Below are 15496 nucleotides of genomic sequence, written 5' to 3'. Positions count from 1 at the left end.
CAGTTAAGTCTGAAAATGATTATTTTCATGACTTGGTATCTGATAACAGATTTAAAATAGAACCATGCATGGTAGAGTTTATATAATATGTATTCACATTAATTTTTAGCTTTTTTATATTCAAATAAGTATATAATTAAGCGATTATACACCCTTCGATTATACAAATTGCTAGTTATTACACAACCAAAAATATCTTTAAAATTGGAATGCTTGCAGGAAGTTATTTCGACACTTCTCATATTAGACATACCTAAGAAATGAAGTGCCAACCTGGTGAAGCTACAACACCAAACTATATGTCTGCTAAACTGCAGAAACAACATGCTATGGACTGAGCTAAGCAAACCCACAATGAACAGATCAAATTAAAGCTCTGAAGCCCTACCATATCCAGTCAGGGGTGATGGCGAACAATTAAACAATCAACCAGAGGAAGAGGCTCCAAAAACATCCCCATCCTCAAAGATGGCAGATCCCAGCACGTCATTGCAAAAGACAAGGTTGAAGAGTTTGGAAACATTGGACAGAAGTGCTGAGTAGATGCTCCATCTGGGCCTCCTTCTGTGGTCCCCGGTCCCCCACATTACAGATGGCAGTCTACAGATTATTTGATGCACTCCATGTGACAACAAGAAATAACTGAAGGCAATTCATACAACAAAGGCTAAGGGACCTGCCAAAGCCCCTTAATGTCAAGCATTTGACTGAGTGGGGCAAGAAGGAGCTCTAGCAAAATTGAAGCCAATGGGAATCAGGGGGAAAACTCTCCACTGGTTGGAGTCATACCTAGCACAAAGGAAGATGGTCGTGGTTGTTGGAGGCCAATCATCTCAGCCCAGGGCATCACTGCAGGAGTTCCTCTGAGCAGTCTCCTAGGCCCAAACATCTTCAACTGCTTAATCAATGACCTTACTTCCATCATAAGGTCAGAAGTGGGGATGGTCGCTGATGATTGCACAATGTTCAGCATCATTCACAACTCCTCTGATACTGAAGCAGTCCATTCCTGCATGCAGCAAGACCTGGACAACATTCAGGCTTGGACTGATAAGTGGCACCACAAGTGCCAGGCAATGACCATCTCCAACAAGAGAGAAACCTAACCATCTCCCCTTGACATTCAATGGCATTACCATTGCTGAATCCCCACTGTCAATATCTTTGCAGTTACCACTGGCCAGGACCCAACCTGGACCAGCCACAAGAGCATGCAGGTCAGGGGCTTGGAATTCTGCATGGAGTAACTCACCTGCTGACATCCCAAAGCCTGGCTATTATCTACTCAGCACAAGTCAGGAGTGTGATGGAATACTCTCCCCTTGCCTGAATGAGATCAGCTCCAACAACACTCAAGAAGCTCATCATCAAAGACAAAACAGCCCCCCTGATCAGCAGCCCACCCACCACCTTAAACATTCACACACTCCACCGTGGGTGCTAGGTGGTGGCAGTGTGTACCAGCTTACCAGCTACAACTATGGTTCCCAAATCCCCAATGGGGTCACAGAGATAGCATTTAGGATTGCGAGCTCCCCATCCTCTGAGGCAGCAATATCGACTGTGGAGGATAGTATCTAGTCCAGAGGCACTGACGGGACAGCCCTGGGCCCAGTGGATCGATTCCACCCAATAGCAAGGGATGGACATGAGCCCAGAGCACTCATTAACCTCAGAAAACATTTTGACAGTACCAAATGGACCCAGGAAATTTGTGTGCTAACTTGGCACAGTCAGAGGCAGCCAAGTGTAACTCAGTAACTGACTGACTGTGGGAAAAACCAGGAAGTCATGTGGCTGAGTCAGGAAGGTGTGTGGCGGCTTCAAACTTTTCTGCGTTTCCTGTTTGTCTGTTTTACAGGCTTCGCAGGTACTGGCAACTAGACCAAAAGGTGGGGAGAGGTGGTGATTACTGAGGACAGAATTGTCTGGTCCCACAGGTGGCGTGCATCATTGTGGGCATGAGTGGACAATATGGCAAGAAGGCCAAAAATTGGTTTTACACCATTGTGAAATCAATTTGCGATTGCCCGCTCTACCTGTCAATGGCAGGCTACCTTTCCCACTGCCACACGTTGGGAATCTAGGTTGGGGTTTTCCATGCCTGCTGGCGTCGGGCATATTGGGTGGTGTGGGTGGGCAATATGGCAAGAAGGGCAAAAGTTGGTTTCACAATGTCATGAAACCAGACTGCAATCATCTGCTCAGCTGGTCAATGACGGGCTGCATTCCCCGCTATCAGATGTCAGGTACCTCATGATAATACATCAGCATATCATTATAAGGCCAGTTTGCTGGGATCATCCCACCCGCTGGATTGTCCGTCCACGTCGGCAGGAAAATGGACTGGTGCAGAACATTTCTTGACAAGTGTGATGCGCAGAAGTCAGGACTTATTGCCCTGGCCTTGCTCACATCGTGGACATCCAAGGAGGAGAAGATGATGGAGCCCAACAGCAACAGGATCCTGGAGGTTCATCCATGGCATGCTATGAGAAATGAATGAATTTGGGGTTGAGGTGGGGGTCTGGTGATAAAGGTGTCATGGGAATGAGGAATTAAAGTCTAGGGGGAGTAGTGAGGTTGGGAGAGGGGAATGAAATGTCAGGGGGATGAGGTTGGGAGGGGGAATGAAGGTGTCGAGGGGTTGAGGTTGGGGGGGAATGAAGGTGTTGTGGGGGTGAGGTTAGGAGGGGGGAATGAAGCATCAGGGAATGAGGTTGGTGGGGGGAATGAAGTGTCAGGGGAAGAGGTTGGGAGGGGTGGAATAAAGATGTCATGGGGGTGAGGTTGGGAGGGAGGCAATGAAGGTGTCGGAGGGTGAGGATGGGAGGGGGGAATTAAGATGACAGGGGATGAGGTTGGGGGGGAATGAATGTGTCAGGGAGGTGAGGTTAGGAGGGGGAGAGGGAGGGGGTTTGGGGGAGGAGGGAGTAACAGGAGAAGATGGCAACTGAGGGGTTAGGTGTAATGGGGGTGGAACGTGTAAGGGAAGGAATTTGGAGGTGAAAAGGAGAACGGACAGGTGAGGGAGTCCAGGGGGAGGAAGGAGTGCGGAGAGGGGAGGGAGTCGGGGTCGGGGGGTGGGGGTGGTGGGTGTGGTGGTGTGGAGGAAGGAATGTGGAGAGGGCAGGAAGTAAGGTTGGAGGAATGATTCAGGAAGGGGGAAAGAGTTAAGCTGGAGGAAGAAGTGAGGCTGAGGTAAGAGGTAAGGCTGGAGGAAGGAGTCGGGAGGGGGGAAGGACTAAGGGTGGCAGAAGAAGTAAGGTTATCTGAAGCAGTCATGAAGGGGTTCAGAGGACTATGGAGGGAGGGAAGGGGTTCTGGGGGGAACAGGGTCCCAGAAGGGAATGGGTCCAGAGCGGGGAAGAGGTTCTGAGGAGGAAAGGGTTCTGGGGGGGTGGGAAATGGGGTCCGAAGTGGGGAAGGGGTCCAGACAGGAGGATGTCCAAGTGGACATGCAAGGGAGGGGTCTGATGTGTCCATGGCTGCTTCCTGGGGACCAGTGGGTGTGGTACAAGGGAATGGTGAGAATGACCATGGCAGAGTCAGGCGGTAGAGTGGGAGGGTGAGGGTTCAACAGTAGCAATAGAAGGGACAGCAAGAGTGGTTGGTGGGGTCTTGGAGGCAGACATGGATCCTGGGGTCAGGGAGGTTAATGTGGATGGGGATAGGATTTTCGGGAAGGAAGGGAGCATGGATATCCCCAATGGAAAAGGGTTGTGGTTGGTAGGTCACAGAGGGGAGGTGGAAGGTGAGGCCAGGGGTCAACTGCAATGGGGGAAAGGAAATGGGTGACTGGAGGAGAGGAAAAGACGGGGGAGCCGACGAAAAAGTGAATCCAGACCACACTGTTCAAATTGAAAGTGAAATGAGAGTCGTGCTGGGCGAGATCAGGTGCTGCACGGGAGTGTGTTCATTGGGTGGGTGGAGATGCAGGTCAGCTCAGATGGACAACTGAAAGAGAACCCCAGCAGGCAGCATTGAAAATTCTCAGGACATTGTGATGAGTGTGAAACGTGAAGGATCCGCTTGTGTGGGAGAGTGCTTGCACAAGGCTCCAAAATGCCCTGCCACACACACACTTTTCCATCCAGAATCACTTGTGGGCCAGCTGCTCCCTCTGCAGTGACAAAGGAAGAGGTTGAAGGGAGTCACAGGCAAAGGAGACTGAGAGAGAGGACAGCCTCTGAGATTCCTGAGTGGCTGACCCAGGAGTATCCAGCTGCCACTCCTCTTCCCTTCTGGTGCCTGAGGGCCCCGGCCTGACTCCTTGTGGGGAAAGAGCACCTGGAGGGAATTCGAGCTGCCCCTTTTCTCTCTTGCATGGCCACTGCAGGAATTCACCAATGGCTTCCGCGATGGAGTGCAGATCTGCACACATCTCCACGTTCTGCTGGACCGGTGTCTCTATGGCGTCCACCATCCCCCCGATGGAGACTTCCATACAAGCACATCATCAGAGAGCAGGCAGACGCATTCCTCTGACTCATATGCCACCCTGTTAAGGGCTTCCGACAGCTCAGCGTGATGTTCCCCTGCCTTCTGCTGACTCTCCAGGATGAGTTGGAAGGCCGAATCCAGAGGTTCGTCATTTGGCTCGGACCTCACAGATGCCTGATCTCTGAGTTTGATGCGCACATGTAGCTGCTGCTGCTGCTGTCTTGTAAATGAAGTTCAGTGTTACCACCAAGAAAAGTTGCCTGGAAAATCAACTCTATAACAGAGAGAGTGTGAGCAGGACACATGGCACTGTGCGGAATGTTTGTGTGGTGACGGAGCCATGGACGGGATAAGGACGTGAGCTCCAGAGGATATGAGTCTGATGGAGATGTGAGGGTGTGTGTGTGAGAGTTAGCGATGTTGGCCCTTGAGGTGTGAGATCCCTGTAGATGTGTGATGGGCTTGTGTGTGTGTGAGTTGAGTGACTTACCCTGGCGGAATGGATGAGACCAATTGTCCTGTAGTGGCACTGGGTGGCTGTCCTCTTTTGCAGGGCATTGGCGCTGATGACCCCTGTCACTGCCTCCCAAACTGGATTAGTGAGGTTGCTGTCCATCCTGCGGCCAGAGCAGGGGTAGAGGACATCATAACGAGTCTCCACTGTGTCCAAAAGGCGCTCAAGGGTTACATCATTGAACCTGGGGGCTGCGGTCTGTTTGCCTTTCAGGGCCATGTATTCCATGCAGTAATCGTAGGCTGGAAGTACTGAGAGGTGTGCGCGCTGCTGGACTTTAAACATGGCACCCGGTGTAATGAAACTGTGAGGTGATAGAGTGGTGGGTGAATGAGAGTCCACCTGTCCTGGAAACAGCTTATTTCCTGGCATTTGCATAATTAAGGTGACAGGTTTGGGATGATACAGATTGAGAAGCCACCATTGCGGCCAGCAGGTAAAGCATTGTTTTACTTGCCCGCGACTGCACATAGTGCAAATCAGGAATGATTCCACCCCTAATTTGAATGCTTTAGCATCTCCGTATAAGCACAGGTCACCAGAATCATTCCCCCTAAGCTGGATCATCAGGGCACGTCCACGTGATTGCACACTGACATGTTTCACAACTGTACATGCATGCACCTGGTGAGCTGCACTTCACTCAGAACTTCGAAGTTTGTTTGCCCACCTTGCTTCAGGCAGCACTCGCAATCATCAGCGCCAGGCTTCACAGGCAGCACCACAACACTTTTAGGGGAGCTTACAGGCAGATCTCTACCTTCCAGACCAGCCGTAAGGCAGGGGTGGGTTTTTCAACAGCTGCAGAGTTAGGACTTGCTTTGGGCAGGGGGAGAAATGGCCTCAGGCAAGGAAGAGGTCTTTACTGGGGAAGGAGGGTATCCCAGTGTGTGTGTGGGGGCACGTGTTGATCTGTGCAGGTGGCCTCAAGATGGCAAGGGCTGAGGAGGCAGTCTCCAGAGGAGATGAGGCCAGGTGGAGATGTGAGGGTGTGTGTGAAAGAGTGAGTGGCAATGTCCTGGCAGTGAGTGAGATGCCGATCAACGTATGATGACCTTGTGATTGTGAGTTTAGAGTGACGAGATACTTGCCTTACCCCGGTGGCACAGAAGAGATCATTCATCCTTTTCCTGTACTGAATGGCCAACCTCTTCTGTACAAGGTTAGCACTGACCACCACTGCCACCATCTCCCATGCCAGAGTGGTGAGATTGCTGGACCTCCCGCGGCCAGAGCAGAAGTGCAGGACATCACAGTGGGCTTCCAAAAGGCATTCCCGTGACAGGTCACTGAATTCTTCTTGGCTTTCCCTGGAGCAGTCCTGGGTTGCAAGTAGTTGAGAACTGTGTGCATGGCTGCAGTTTAGATATGGCACCCGGAGTGAGGAAACAGTGAGGTAACAGTGAGGCTGGTGATTCAGAGACCGCCCGCCAGTGAGATGGCTTGTTTCCTGTGGCTGTATAATTAATGAGGCCGGAACTAGATGATATGGTGCGAAAACCGATCATTGCAACCAGTGGGGAAAACATTGTTTTTCACGCCTGCTATTGCACTCAGTGCAAATCTGGGATGATTCCACCTGGTGTGTGGAACGAAGTGGGAGAGGGGAAGGGTTGATTACTTTGTGTGAGAGAAGGGGGAAAATGTGCAGGTTTTTGGGATGGGGCTGATTACAGTGTGTGTGGGTATGTGTGTGTGAGTGGCTGATTGCTATGTGTGGGGAGGGAGCAGAGAGGCTGATCACTGTGTGGGTGGGGGAGAGAGGGGCTGATTTATTTTGTCTGTGTGTGTGTGTTTGTGTGTGTGTGTGTGTGTGTGTGTGTGTTGTGGGGGGCGCGGTAGGGAGAGGGATTTCACTGACCGCATGGAATTAAAACATTTTTACAAAGTACTTTAAAATGCAGATTTTCATATTTATATGACATATTGTAAGTTGATCTATGATACACAAACTTTGATAATTATATTGTAAATGTTACTATGCTGCTTTCTTGCTGTTTTGTTTTTGCTGGTGTCTGGGGTCACATTAATTTTCAAGTGTTAAAAAGGAATCACATTGGAAAATACTTTGGGCCATAGCGATCCATAAGATGCACTACAAAAACTCGCCAAGGCTTCTTCGACAGCACTTTCCAAACCTGTGACCTCTACCACTAAGCAGAACAAGGGGAGCAGATGTATGGGAACACTACCAACTGCAAATTCCCCTCCAAGCCACACACCAACCTGACTCGGAAAGGTTATTCTTTACAATATGGGTCACATCCTGATGGTGCAATTGGAACTTGACTGCAATTTTAATTCAACAGCTCGAGCACAAATCCAACATGTCTGCCAGGTGAAGACAGCTGGAAGAGAATCAAAGTCAGAAGAGGAAACAGCAATTTTTTTAAACTTTCCTGTGAGTCCCACCAGGAGAGCTTTGCCAATCCTCAGTCCTCTGATTCACCCTCCCCTTCCCAACTGAGAGATCCCAGATGGATGGGCCTCTGGGCTTTTTGTCACTACTACCCATAACTGGTGGGAACTCAGGTGCCTGGATTTAAATGAAGCCTGAGGGTTAAAGTACTCTGGGTCTCATTTCTGGAGCAGTGTTTGAGTTTCTAACTCAAGCTGCTACCCATCTGCCCAAACCTCATTCAGAGTTAAAAATCAAGCTTTGAATTTTTGCATCCTAAAGTGAATGATTAGTTCTTACCTGTGTGAAACATGTTACACACACTGAAGTTAGTCATGGGGAAAATTTTCTAAATATCCGGTGGTGCCGGTTGGGAGCAGAGGTGCCTCAGGGAGATTAAGTTCATGTTGAAATTTTTTAATAAAGATAAAAATTATTTACACACGTCACATGAGCTGGGACACATTTGTCAATTTATCAGAATTTATTTATTGCTTTTATTAAACCTTCATGAAACCTCATCCCACCCGGTTGGACGGGCAGCGCTGTAAATTGTCTTAATTACTTCCCTTATGGCCTTAACAGGCCTTTGACAGTCTGGCTGGCGCGCAACCGCCTCCAGCGCGTGCCTGTTGAACGAAAGATCTAAATGAGGTCACTGCTTGTCATTTTACGCGTCGGCGTGCCAGGCCCATCCCCGCACACTGACATCAAAATTCAAAGATACATTGTGTTGTATTATAATATTTATTCCTTCATTTTCTTCTGTAGTATTTTTATGTTAAAATGCTTAAGTTCTTCACGCAAGTGATTAATGTTCTTGAGAAGTAAGTGACTGTTGTTACGTCGGCAAACAAGGTGAACGTTACACATAAACAATTCCTACATTTGATGCCTTTACCAGCCTATTAAATCATTCCAAAGCTTTTTTCTTCTATTTCATGGGATATGAAGCTTTAACTGTTTGCTAATATTTTAAATTAAATTAACTGAACACTCTCTACAGTTAGTGGCCAAAATGAACGTTTTGAACATGTATCCTTCTCTCATCTAGCTTTGTTTGCCCAGATACCTGCCTTACCTACTAAAATTAATAATGTTCAGGTGATGCCATGTATTTCTAATTTCTCTCTATAAAATGAGCTGCAGGGTTCAAATCTGGCCTCAATGTACAGCACCATTTGGGGTTGAAACGTATATCCATCTCAAGCAATTTATGTGCCCACATGTTTGATTACCAGAGGCAAGTTAACAATGCCAACCTTCATTTAAACAAAAGAAAATTTTCTGAATTGGCATACACATTATTGTATCATACAGATCTTAAGCCACAAATTCTCTTTGGTCACTACACTTCTATTTGCTTTGACATTACCTTTCACAAACTGTCATTCTGCACTCATGCTAGAATCCTCATGGTTGTGCATCATAATATATAGAAGCTGATATGTTGAGCTTCCATAATGGATAAAGACGTTGTGTGGCATAGACCAGGAGATCCCAACTCATGTAAATTCCAGCTCCAATTCCCAGTCTGTGCTGAATTCATTTCAGCCAGGATAGCCATTGGTGTGCTATAAAATGCTTCAATTCCCTTAGGATAGGGATGGAAAACCAACCAAAATCCCATTTTAAATTACTACCCATTGTGCTTGTGTAGACATTGGGCAGAATTTAATGTCTTCCCTGAGCAGAGTTTGGAGGCAGAAGTGGTGTATTTAATCAGGCAGGAGGGTGCTGGATGTGGACCCTGTCCCCTTCCCTCCTCTGCCTCAATTAAGTCCTGGGCAGGAAGGCTTGTGGACGGCTTTTCCGCTCCGCCACCAATGGGGCCCTTAACTGAGAAATTAATTCCAGCTTCAGGCCTCACGCTGCCTCTGCTGGTTGAATAACGATGGTGAGTGGGAGCAGTCACCACACGGGAAGCCAGAAGCCTCAAAAGCAAACCCCGTCAGAGTTACTTGTGGGCTCCCAGGAAGGGGGTTGGGAGAAGGTGCATCATTCAAAGGCACTTAGCATCTTATCAAGGCATCCAGCATCAGGAAGCTCAGGGCCCCACCCTTGCTTTCAACCCCCACAAACCCCCTTCCACTACCCCCACCCTGTGATGTCCATCCAACTCACCTGTGGCATGGGTCCCTTGGCGATCCTTGGGTGTATTGCCAGCAGCTGCCACAGCACCTATTGGCACAGCCTGCAATGGACAGCAACTGGCCTCTGACTGACTGACAGATCTCAGGGGCCGACTTTCCACCCCTGGAGCCCTTAATCCTGGGAAGGCCTGCTGCTGGCCACTCAAGTGTGTTCAGCACTCAATTCAGCAGGCCTTCTCCAAAGGAGGTGCCACAGAGCTCCCCTGACTCTCCAGCCAGCGGCAAGACCCTTGTCACCCATTGAATGAGAACAGGATTGGACTCAGAGTGTGACCATCCCCCCCACCACCTCTAATCCCCGACCTCCACAATTTAGATGCCATGATGAATGTCTGCTTGGGTGAAATATCAGAGTTTGCAGTATCTGTGGAAGAAAAGCCCAGCAAGAGTCAGCCTTCAGGAGAAGACAGAGACCACATTAATTATTAACCTGCAATAGTTAATAAAATTATTTCCATTATATTTTCTGGCCAAATCATGGTAGCATTCCACTTATAATCTTAATCCAATGGGCCCTGAAATTTTGATAGGGATCCAGGTGTAAATGAGGCAGATGGTATTAAAAGGTTGGAAACTGGGGGGGAGTTCAGTTCCACTGGAGATTCTGTCCCATTCACATCTTTAAAAGAAGTTGTGGTATTGGGAGGTTAGGAGGAAGGGTGGCTTGGGTAAATTTTCCACACAGTTACACATCCCCGCACGTCAAAGGGAATGTTGGGAGTAGTTCCTCAAATATCTCAGGAGATGCTCCCAGAACCTCCTGATTGATTACCTTTGGAAAATACCGATTTGGTTTCCTGCTAATGAAAATACCCATATAGTTTCCTGACAAAGTCAGCACAATAAGAGCTTACTAATCTCAGTTTTGGAAATTTCAATTGGCTCCAGCATTTGTAACATTTTGGGGCAGAGAGTTCTAGATTGTCACTTTTTTTTTGTGTGAAAACATACTTCCTGATTTCACAACTCAATAGCCCAGCTCTAATTTTAAGATTACCCACATCAGATTAAGTAGTGTCTCTGTATCTACCCTATCAAATCCCTTTGTCATCTTAGGCACCTCAATTAGATCACCCTTCACTCTTCTAAACTTCAGGGAATACAAACCAAGTTCATGCAACTCATAATTAAATCCTTTAAATCATGCTATCATGCTGCTGAATCTGCAAAATACCCATTCCAAGGCCAAATATATTTGCTGAGATTTGGAGCCCAAAACTGAATGTCGTGCTCCAGATGGTGCCTGACCATACAACTGAAACATAATTTCCTCACTCTAGAATCCCAGCACCTTGAGATAATGGCCAACATTCCACTAGCCTTTGTGATTACTTTTTGTACCTGTATACCAGCTTTTCATGATTTGTGTACATGGGCACCTAACTCCTTTCCTCCTCCACAGCTTCTTTCTTCTTGTTTATTCATCATTTAGAAATTTTTCCAATTTCTGTCCCAAAATGGATGTCCTCACACTTCCTGTAGTAATTATGGTTTTATTTAGTGTGTAATGTACCTTTAAGAATAATACATTTTAGGCAAGATCACATAATCTGTAGTGACCAATAGGAGAGTAGCGCAGGCTACCTCGGCAGTCAGTGTAGTTAGAGTTGGAGTTGAAAGCACACGTGTGGCTGCTGCTGAGTACATTGTAAATAAACTTAAAATTTCCACTCCAAGAAGTGTCTGCAGATCAGCTCTATCACTAATAGTACAACCCAGCCCACCCTGCAACACTTCCTCATATTGAATCCCATTCTGTCTTAGTTTTGCCCATCCACTTAATAGGGATGAACTACAACAACCTATATTTATATAGCACCTTTAACACAATGAAACATCCCAAGGCTTTTCACAGGAGCATTATAAACAAAATATGAAACTGAACCACATAAGATGATATTATGTCAGATGACCAAAATCTTGATCAAAGAGGTATGTCTTAAGAAGTGTCTTAAAGAAGGAAAGTGAGGTAGAGAGGTGGAGAAGTGTAGGGAGAGAATTCTAGAGCTTGTGGTCTGGGCAACTGAATGCGTGGCCACCAATGGCAGAGCAATTATAATTGTGAATGCACAAGAGGTCAGAATCAGAAGAGCACCTATATCTTGGAAGGTTGTGGATTGGAGGAGATTACAGAGGTAGGGAGAAGCAAGGCCATGGAGGGATTTGAAAACAAGGGTGAGAATTTTGAAATCAAGATTTTGTTTGAAAGGGAGCCAATGTTACTCAGCGAGCACAAGGCTGATAGGAGATTGGGACTTAATTGTGAGTTAAGACATGGGCAGCGGAGTTTTGGATGACCTCAAGTTTACAGAGGGCAGGTGTAGGAGGCCAGCCAGTAGTGCATTTAAATAATGGAGTCTAGAGGTAACAAAGATCTGGATGAGGGTTTCAGTAGCAGATGAGCTGAGACCAGGGTGAAGTTAGGCAATGTTACACAGGTATCAAATGGCATTCTTGGTGATGGAATGAATATGAGGTCGGAAGCTGATCTGAAGATCAAATGTGACACCAAGGTCAATTTTTTTCTCAATTTTCTCATTCATATTTTATGATGTCCTCTCAACTTCATAATGTTATTACCTTGTATTGCATTGCAGGCTGTGATGTGTTATCTCATATGTAAATGCATTGTTACTTCATATTAAAGTTACAGCAGCAGATTTTCTTGTGCATTCTTTGCCTGAGCATTGGATAGGCACAGCTCAGCCAAAGTTCTCAGCACCTGTCCTGGTCCTATAAGAGGATGTGGTGGACCAATTGTGTGGCCTGGTGACACCTTTGGCACAGCCTTATCCTCTTACAGAAGCTTGTGATGAAAATGGGGGTAGTACCAGAGCCAAATCTGTTGAACCAACTGCCAGTCTCCAGGCCTGAAGGTCTTTGACAGGACAGTAACATTGTACTTTCCCTCTAAGGCATGCTTTGTATAGACCCCTGGCCTCCTTAGATCATCTGTACTGAAGGAAGCCCAGGCACAAGGCCCAGAACCAGCTTCTGGAGGTACATTTCAACCAGTGAACTTGAAGGACATCTCTTCATGCCTGACCTTGACGGCTTTGCATGATGTCCTGACAATAATGTCTTCTCATATAGTTTTTGTATTTAATGCCCATGGAGTATGCGCTTCCCCGGGGCAAACTCAGGACAATTGGATAGCATGGCTATTAAAACAAGTTTGTGAGAACAGCACTTCACAAGAGCACTTTTATTGTGCAAATAAAATTGTTGTTTACTTTGTTTTACATTGAATTATATTCAACTTGTATAAATGTTATCTGTGTGTCACAGTACAGGAAGGCCATTGCAGTAAAGATCTGAAACACAAAACAGGCTGCCATGGGTACTTTATGTGCTGACATAGTTTAAGTTGTAAAGAGAGCAAAGACCAGACTTCTCCTCAATACACCGATTTGGATTTCATTAAGAGTATTATTTCCAGACTGGCAAAAGGGTTTCTGTCACATTCACTGTGAATTAAGGACGTCAGTTCTCAAAAATAGCCTTGTTTTGCTTTCAGACTGGAATCTCCAACACGTTCTTTGAGCATGGATGCACCAAAAGGAGTTCAGATCAAAGCAAGAGCTGGAAACATTGAAGGCTCTTCTCAGAGGGACATCGTCTTTCATACTAGTGAAGGAATGGTGAGTATAATTAACCTCTACGGCTGATCAAGGTATCCCTGCAAAAGCATGAATTTTGAAATGTACTCAAAATGATACAGTACTGGCTTTCTCTATTGCAGATCAGATTAAAAAATATTTCAGCAGCATGTGAATGTGGATTTTGTTTTTAAATTGAGGAGGAATTTACTTTCTTCCTTTTGCTTTTAAGTGATGTGTTTTGTTTCCACACTATAAAAGCTTCTTCCTACTCTTAGTGTTAACCTTATTTGAAATACCAATCTGTATTTGACCTTATTCTGTTGCTTACTTACCTTTCTGTCAAGGGAGGTATTTACGGTGCCGCCACGTACTTCAGATAGTGCTGCATTATGCTGAATCCTTGTTGAACATCGGCACTATGGACAACATTGTAGCCTGGTCCTCCACAACAATTCTCCATGTCTCCTTCATGATTGCAATCCTCGTCCTTCATCCTTCTTCTTAGAGCAGGACCTCTGGGATCTGAATCTCTGGGCTGACTTCTGTCAAATTCCATTGACTATTGCCAAACCCCCTTTTCACTTCTGATTCCTCTAGTGTAGTGAAGGTTATGAATTATGGAATGCTTCACATAAAAGAAACTGCAAGGAAAGATCAGGGAACTGTTAGCTAATGTTAGCTGCTCTATTGAGATCATTGAATTTCTTCCTGTATTGCAAAGGAGTCCTGGGCTTCTAGGATGTGACACTAACCACCATAGCAATCTCACACCAAACTTCATTCGTTGTAGGTCTTACATCTCCTAAAATAGCCATCTCTCCCACCAAGACTGAGGCATTAGACGGTTAAGCTACTGGTCTATTTGGGAGGAGTGGAGTGCTGGCCTCTCTTGGGGATTAGAAGTTCACCTTAAAGAAGGATGCTCACAGAGAATCAAACACTGGTGACGGTATCTGAAAGTGTGCTGTATATGGCAGCTTGGATAGAGGAACCCACCACCAGTATGATCAGCATATTAGACGGGCCATTTGACAGCACTGCAGTTCAGCAGGGAGCATGTAACCGCTCCAGGAACATCTGCAGCAGAGTCCAAAAGGCAGTATTTGATTCCACCATTGATACCCAGATTGCAGCCATAGAGGTCTCAGGTGCTAGATAGGAGGGAGCTGCCTCCTACCAATAGTGTGTCCTTAGAGCAGGGTCTCTAAGAGCTGAGATTCTGGGCTGATTTCCTTGGAACTCCATTTCCCATTGCAAAATCCCACTTTCACTCTGACTCCTCCACTATTGTAATGACACCAGATTGACAGTGTTAGATGAATGGTCTTCATTGTAGTGCTGCTCTGCTGAGGTCCTGAGAAAATGTACCAGTGACATCACAAAAGGCTGTAAAGGGTAGATTTTATCCCCAAAACACCACTTCCCCATCTGCTTTAGGAACTGGTGGAACTATGGACATCCTAAACATAAAGGTATTGTGACAAGTGAATATTCACTTGCATGATCTTGTGCTTCTGGTCATAAACAAGCACACTGAATGAGTGGCATCTTTTCTTGTTGATGTACATTTGGACATTGAAGAGGGAAGCACATAGGTCACATGTGCCACCGATGATTCCTTTGGTCTTGGAGATTCCTGCCACTCAGTGAAATACCAGCATTCTGTCATGTTTCTGCACAAAGTTAATAGCATTTCTGGTTGTAGAAGCCAATATGTTGGTAATTTGCTCCATGCATCTGTGCACAGTTGTTTAGTCAATGATACTAATGTCCTGAGTGACAGCCAGAAATGACTCCACAGCATGGAAGTAGAAGGTGGCAGTGAATTTGACAGCCACTGGTGTGTGGTGGGGATGGGTTGCAGGTCTGTACGCAGTGTGTGGTATAACTGAGTGACAGCCTGGCTTCATAAAACACAGCCTGTGCAGCCACTGCTTCTCAACCAAATGCAACCATCTCAGTTTGTAAAATTTGGCATTGGCAGGTATGTCCCCTGCATCTCCTCGCCAGACTATCTGCACCCTGTCCTTTCAATCTACTTCTAAGAATGAAAACTAATGTGAAATCCCCAAAAGGAAGTCCACAGTAACCTGTGTGATAAAGGACAATTTAATGGTAGTCCCAAAACAAATGGTGAAAAGTTAGATGGTAAAATAGTTAACCATGGAACAAGGGAAAATAGCATAATCATAAGGTTTTAAAAGCAAATGAGTAAACTAATTCCCTTAATTGTTACCTACATAAAATTTCTTCAGGATAGTGCCCCATAACCCTGGTGTAATTTATACTGGTGTGAATAGGACCCAGCATAAATGCAGCAGGAACACTGGGGAAATAGGATGTGCTGTCTCATTTTCATGGGCCCACCCAAACATCCTCTATCTGG

At 46.2% G+C, this 15496-nt stretch overlaps 1 protein-coding gene across 9 annotated transcripts in view; it reads left to right on the top strand.

Annotated features, from left to right (window-relative positions):
• sgcg (sarcoglycan, gamma) overlaps positions 1 to 15496 on the top strand; it is a 1081295-nt gene that overhangs the window by 814438 nt on the left and 251361 nt on the right. For all 9 annotated transcript variants that reach the window (XM_041199459.1, XM_041199458.1, XM_041199454.1 and 6 more), the window contains one exon: positions 13026 to 13149. In XM_041199459.1, coding sequence (XP_041055393.1) covers positions 13026 to 13149 — 124 coding nt within the window. The remainder of the gene's footprint in view (positions 1 to 13025; positions 13150 to 15496) is intronic.

This window comes from Carcharodon carcharias, chromosome 11 (assembly GCF_017639515.1).
Source record: "Carcharodon carcharias isolate sCarCar2 chromosome 11, sCarCar2.pri, whole genome shotgun sequence".
Taxonomy (NCBI): domain Eukaryota; kingdom Metazoa; phylum Chordata; class Chondrichthyes; order Lamniformes; family Lamnidae; genus Carcharodon; species Carcharodon carcharias.
The sequence above is the reverse complement of the archived record's forward strand: the minus strand, read 5'-3'. Positions and strand labels throughout refer to the sequence as shown.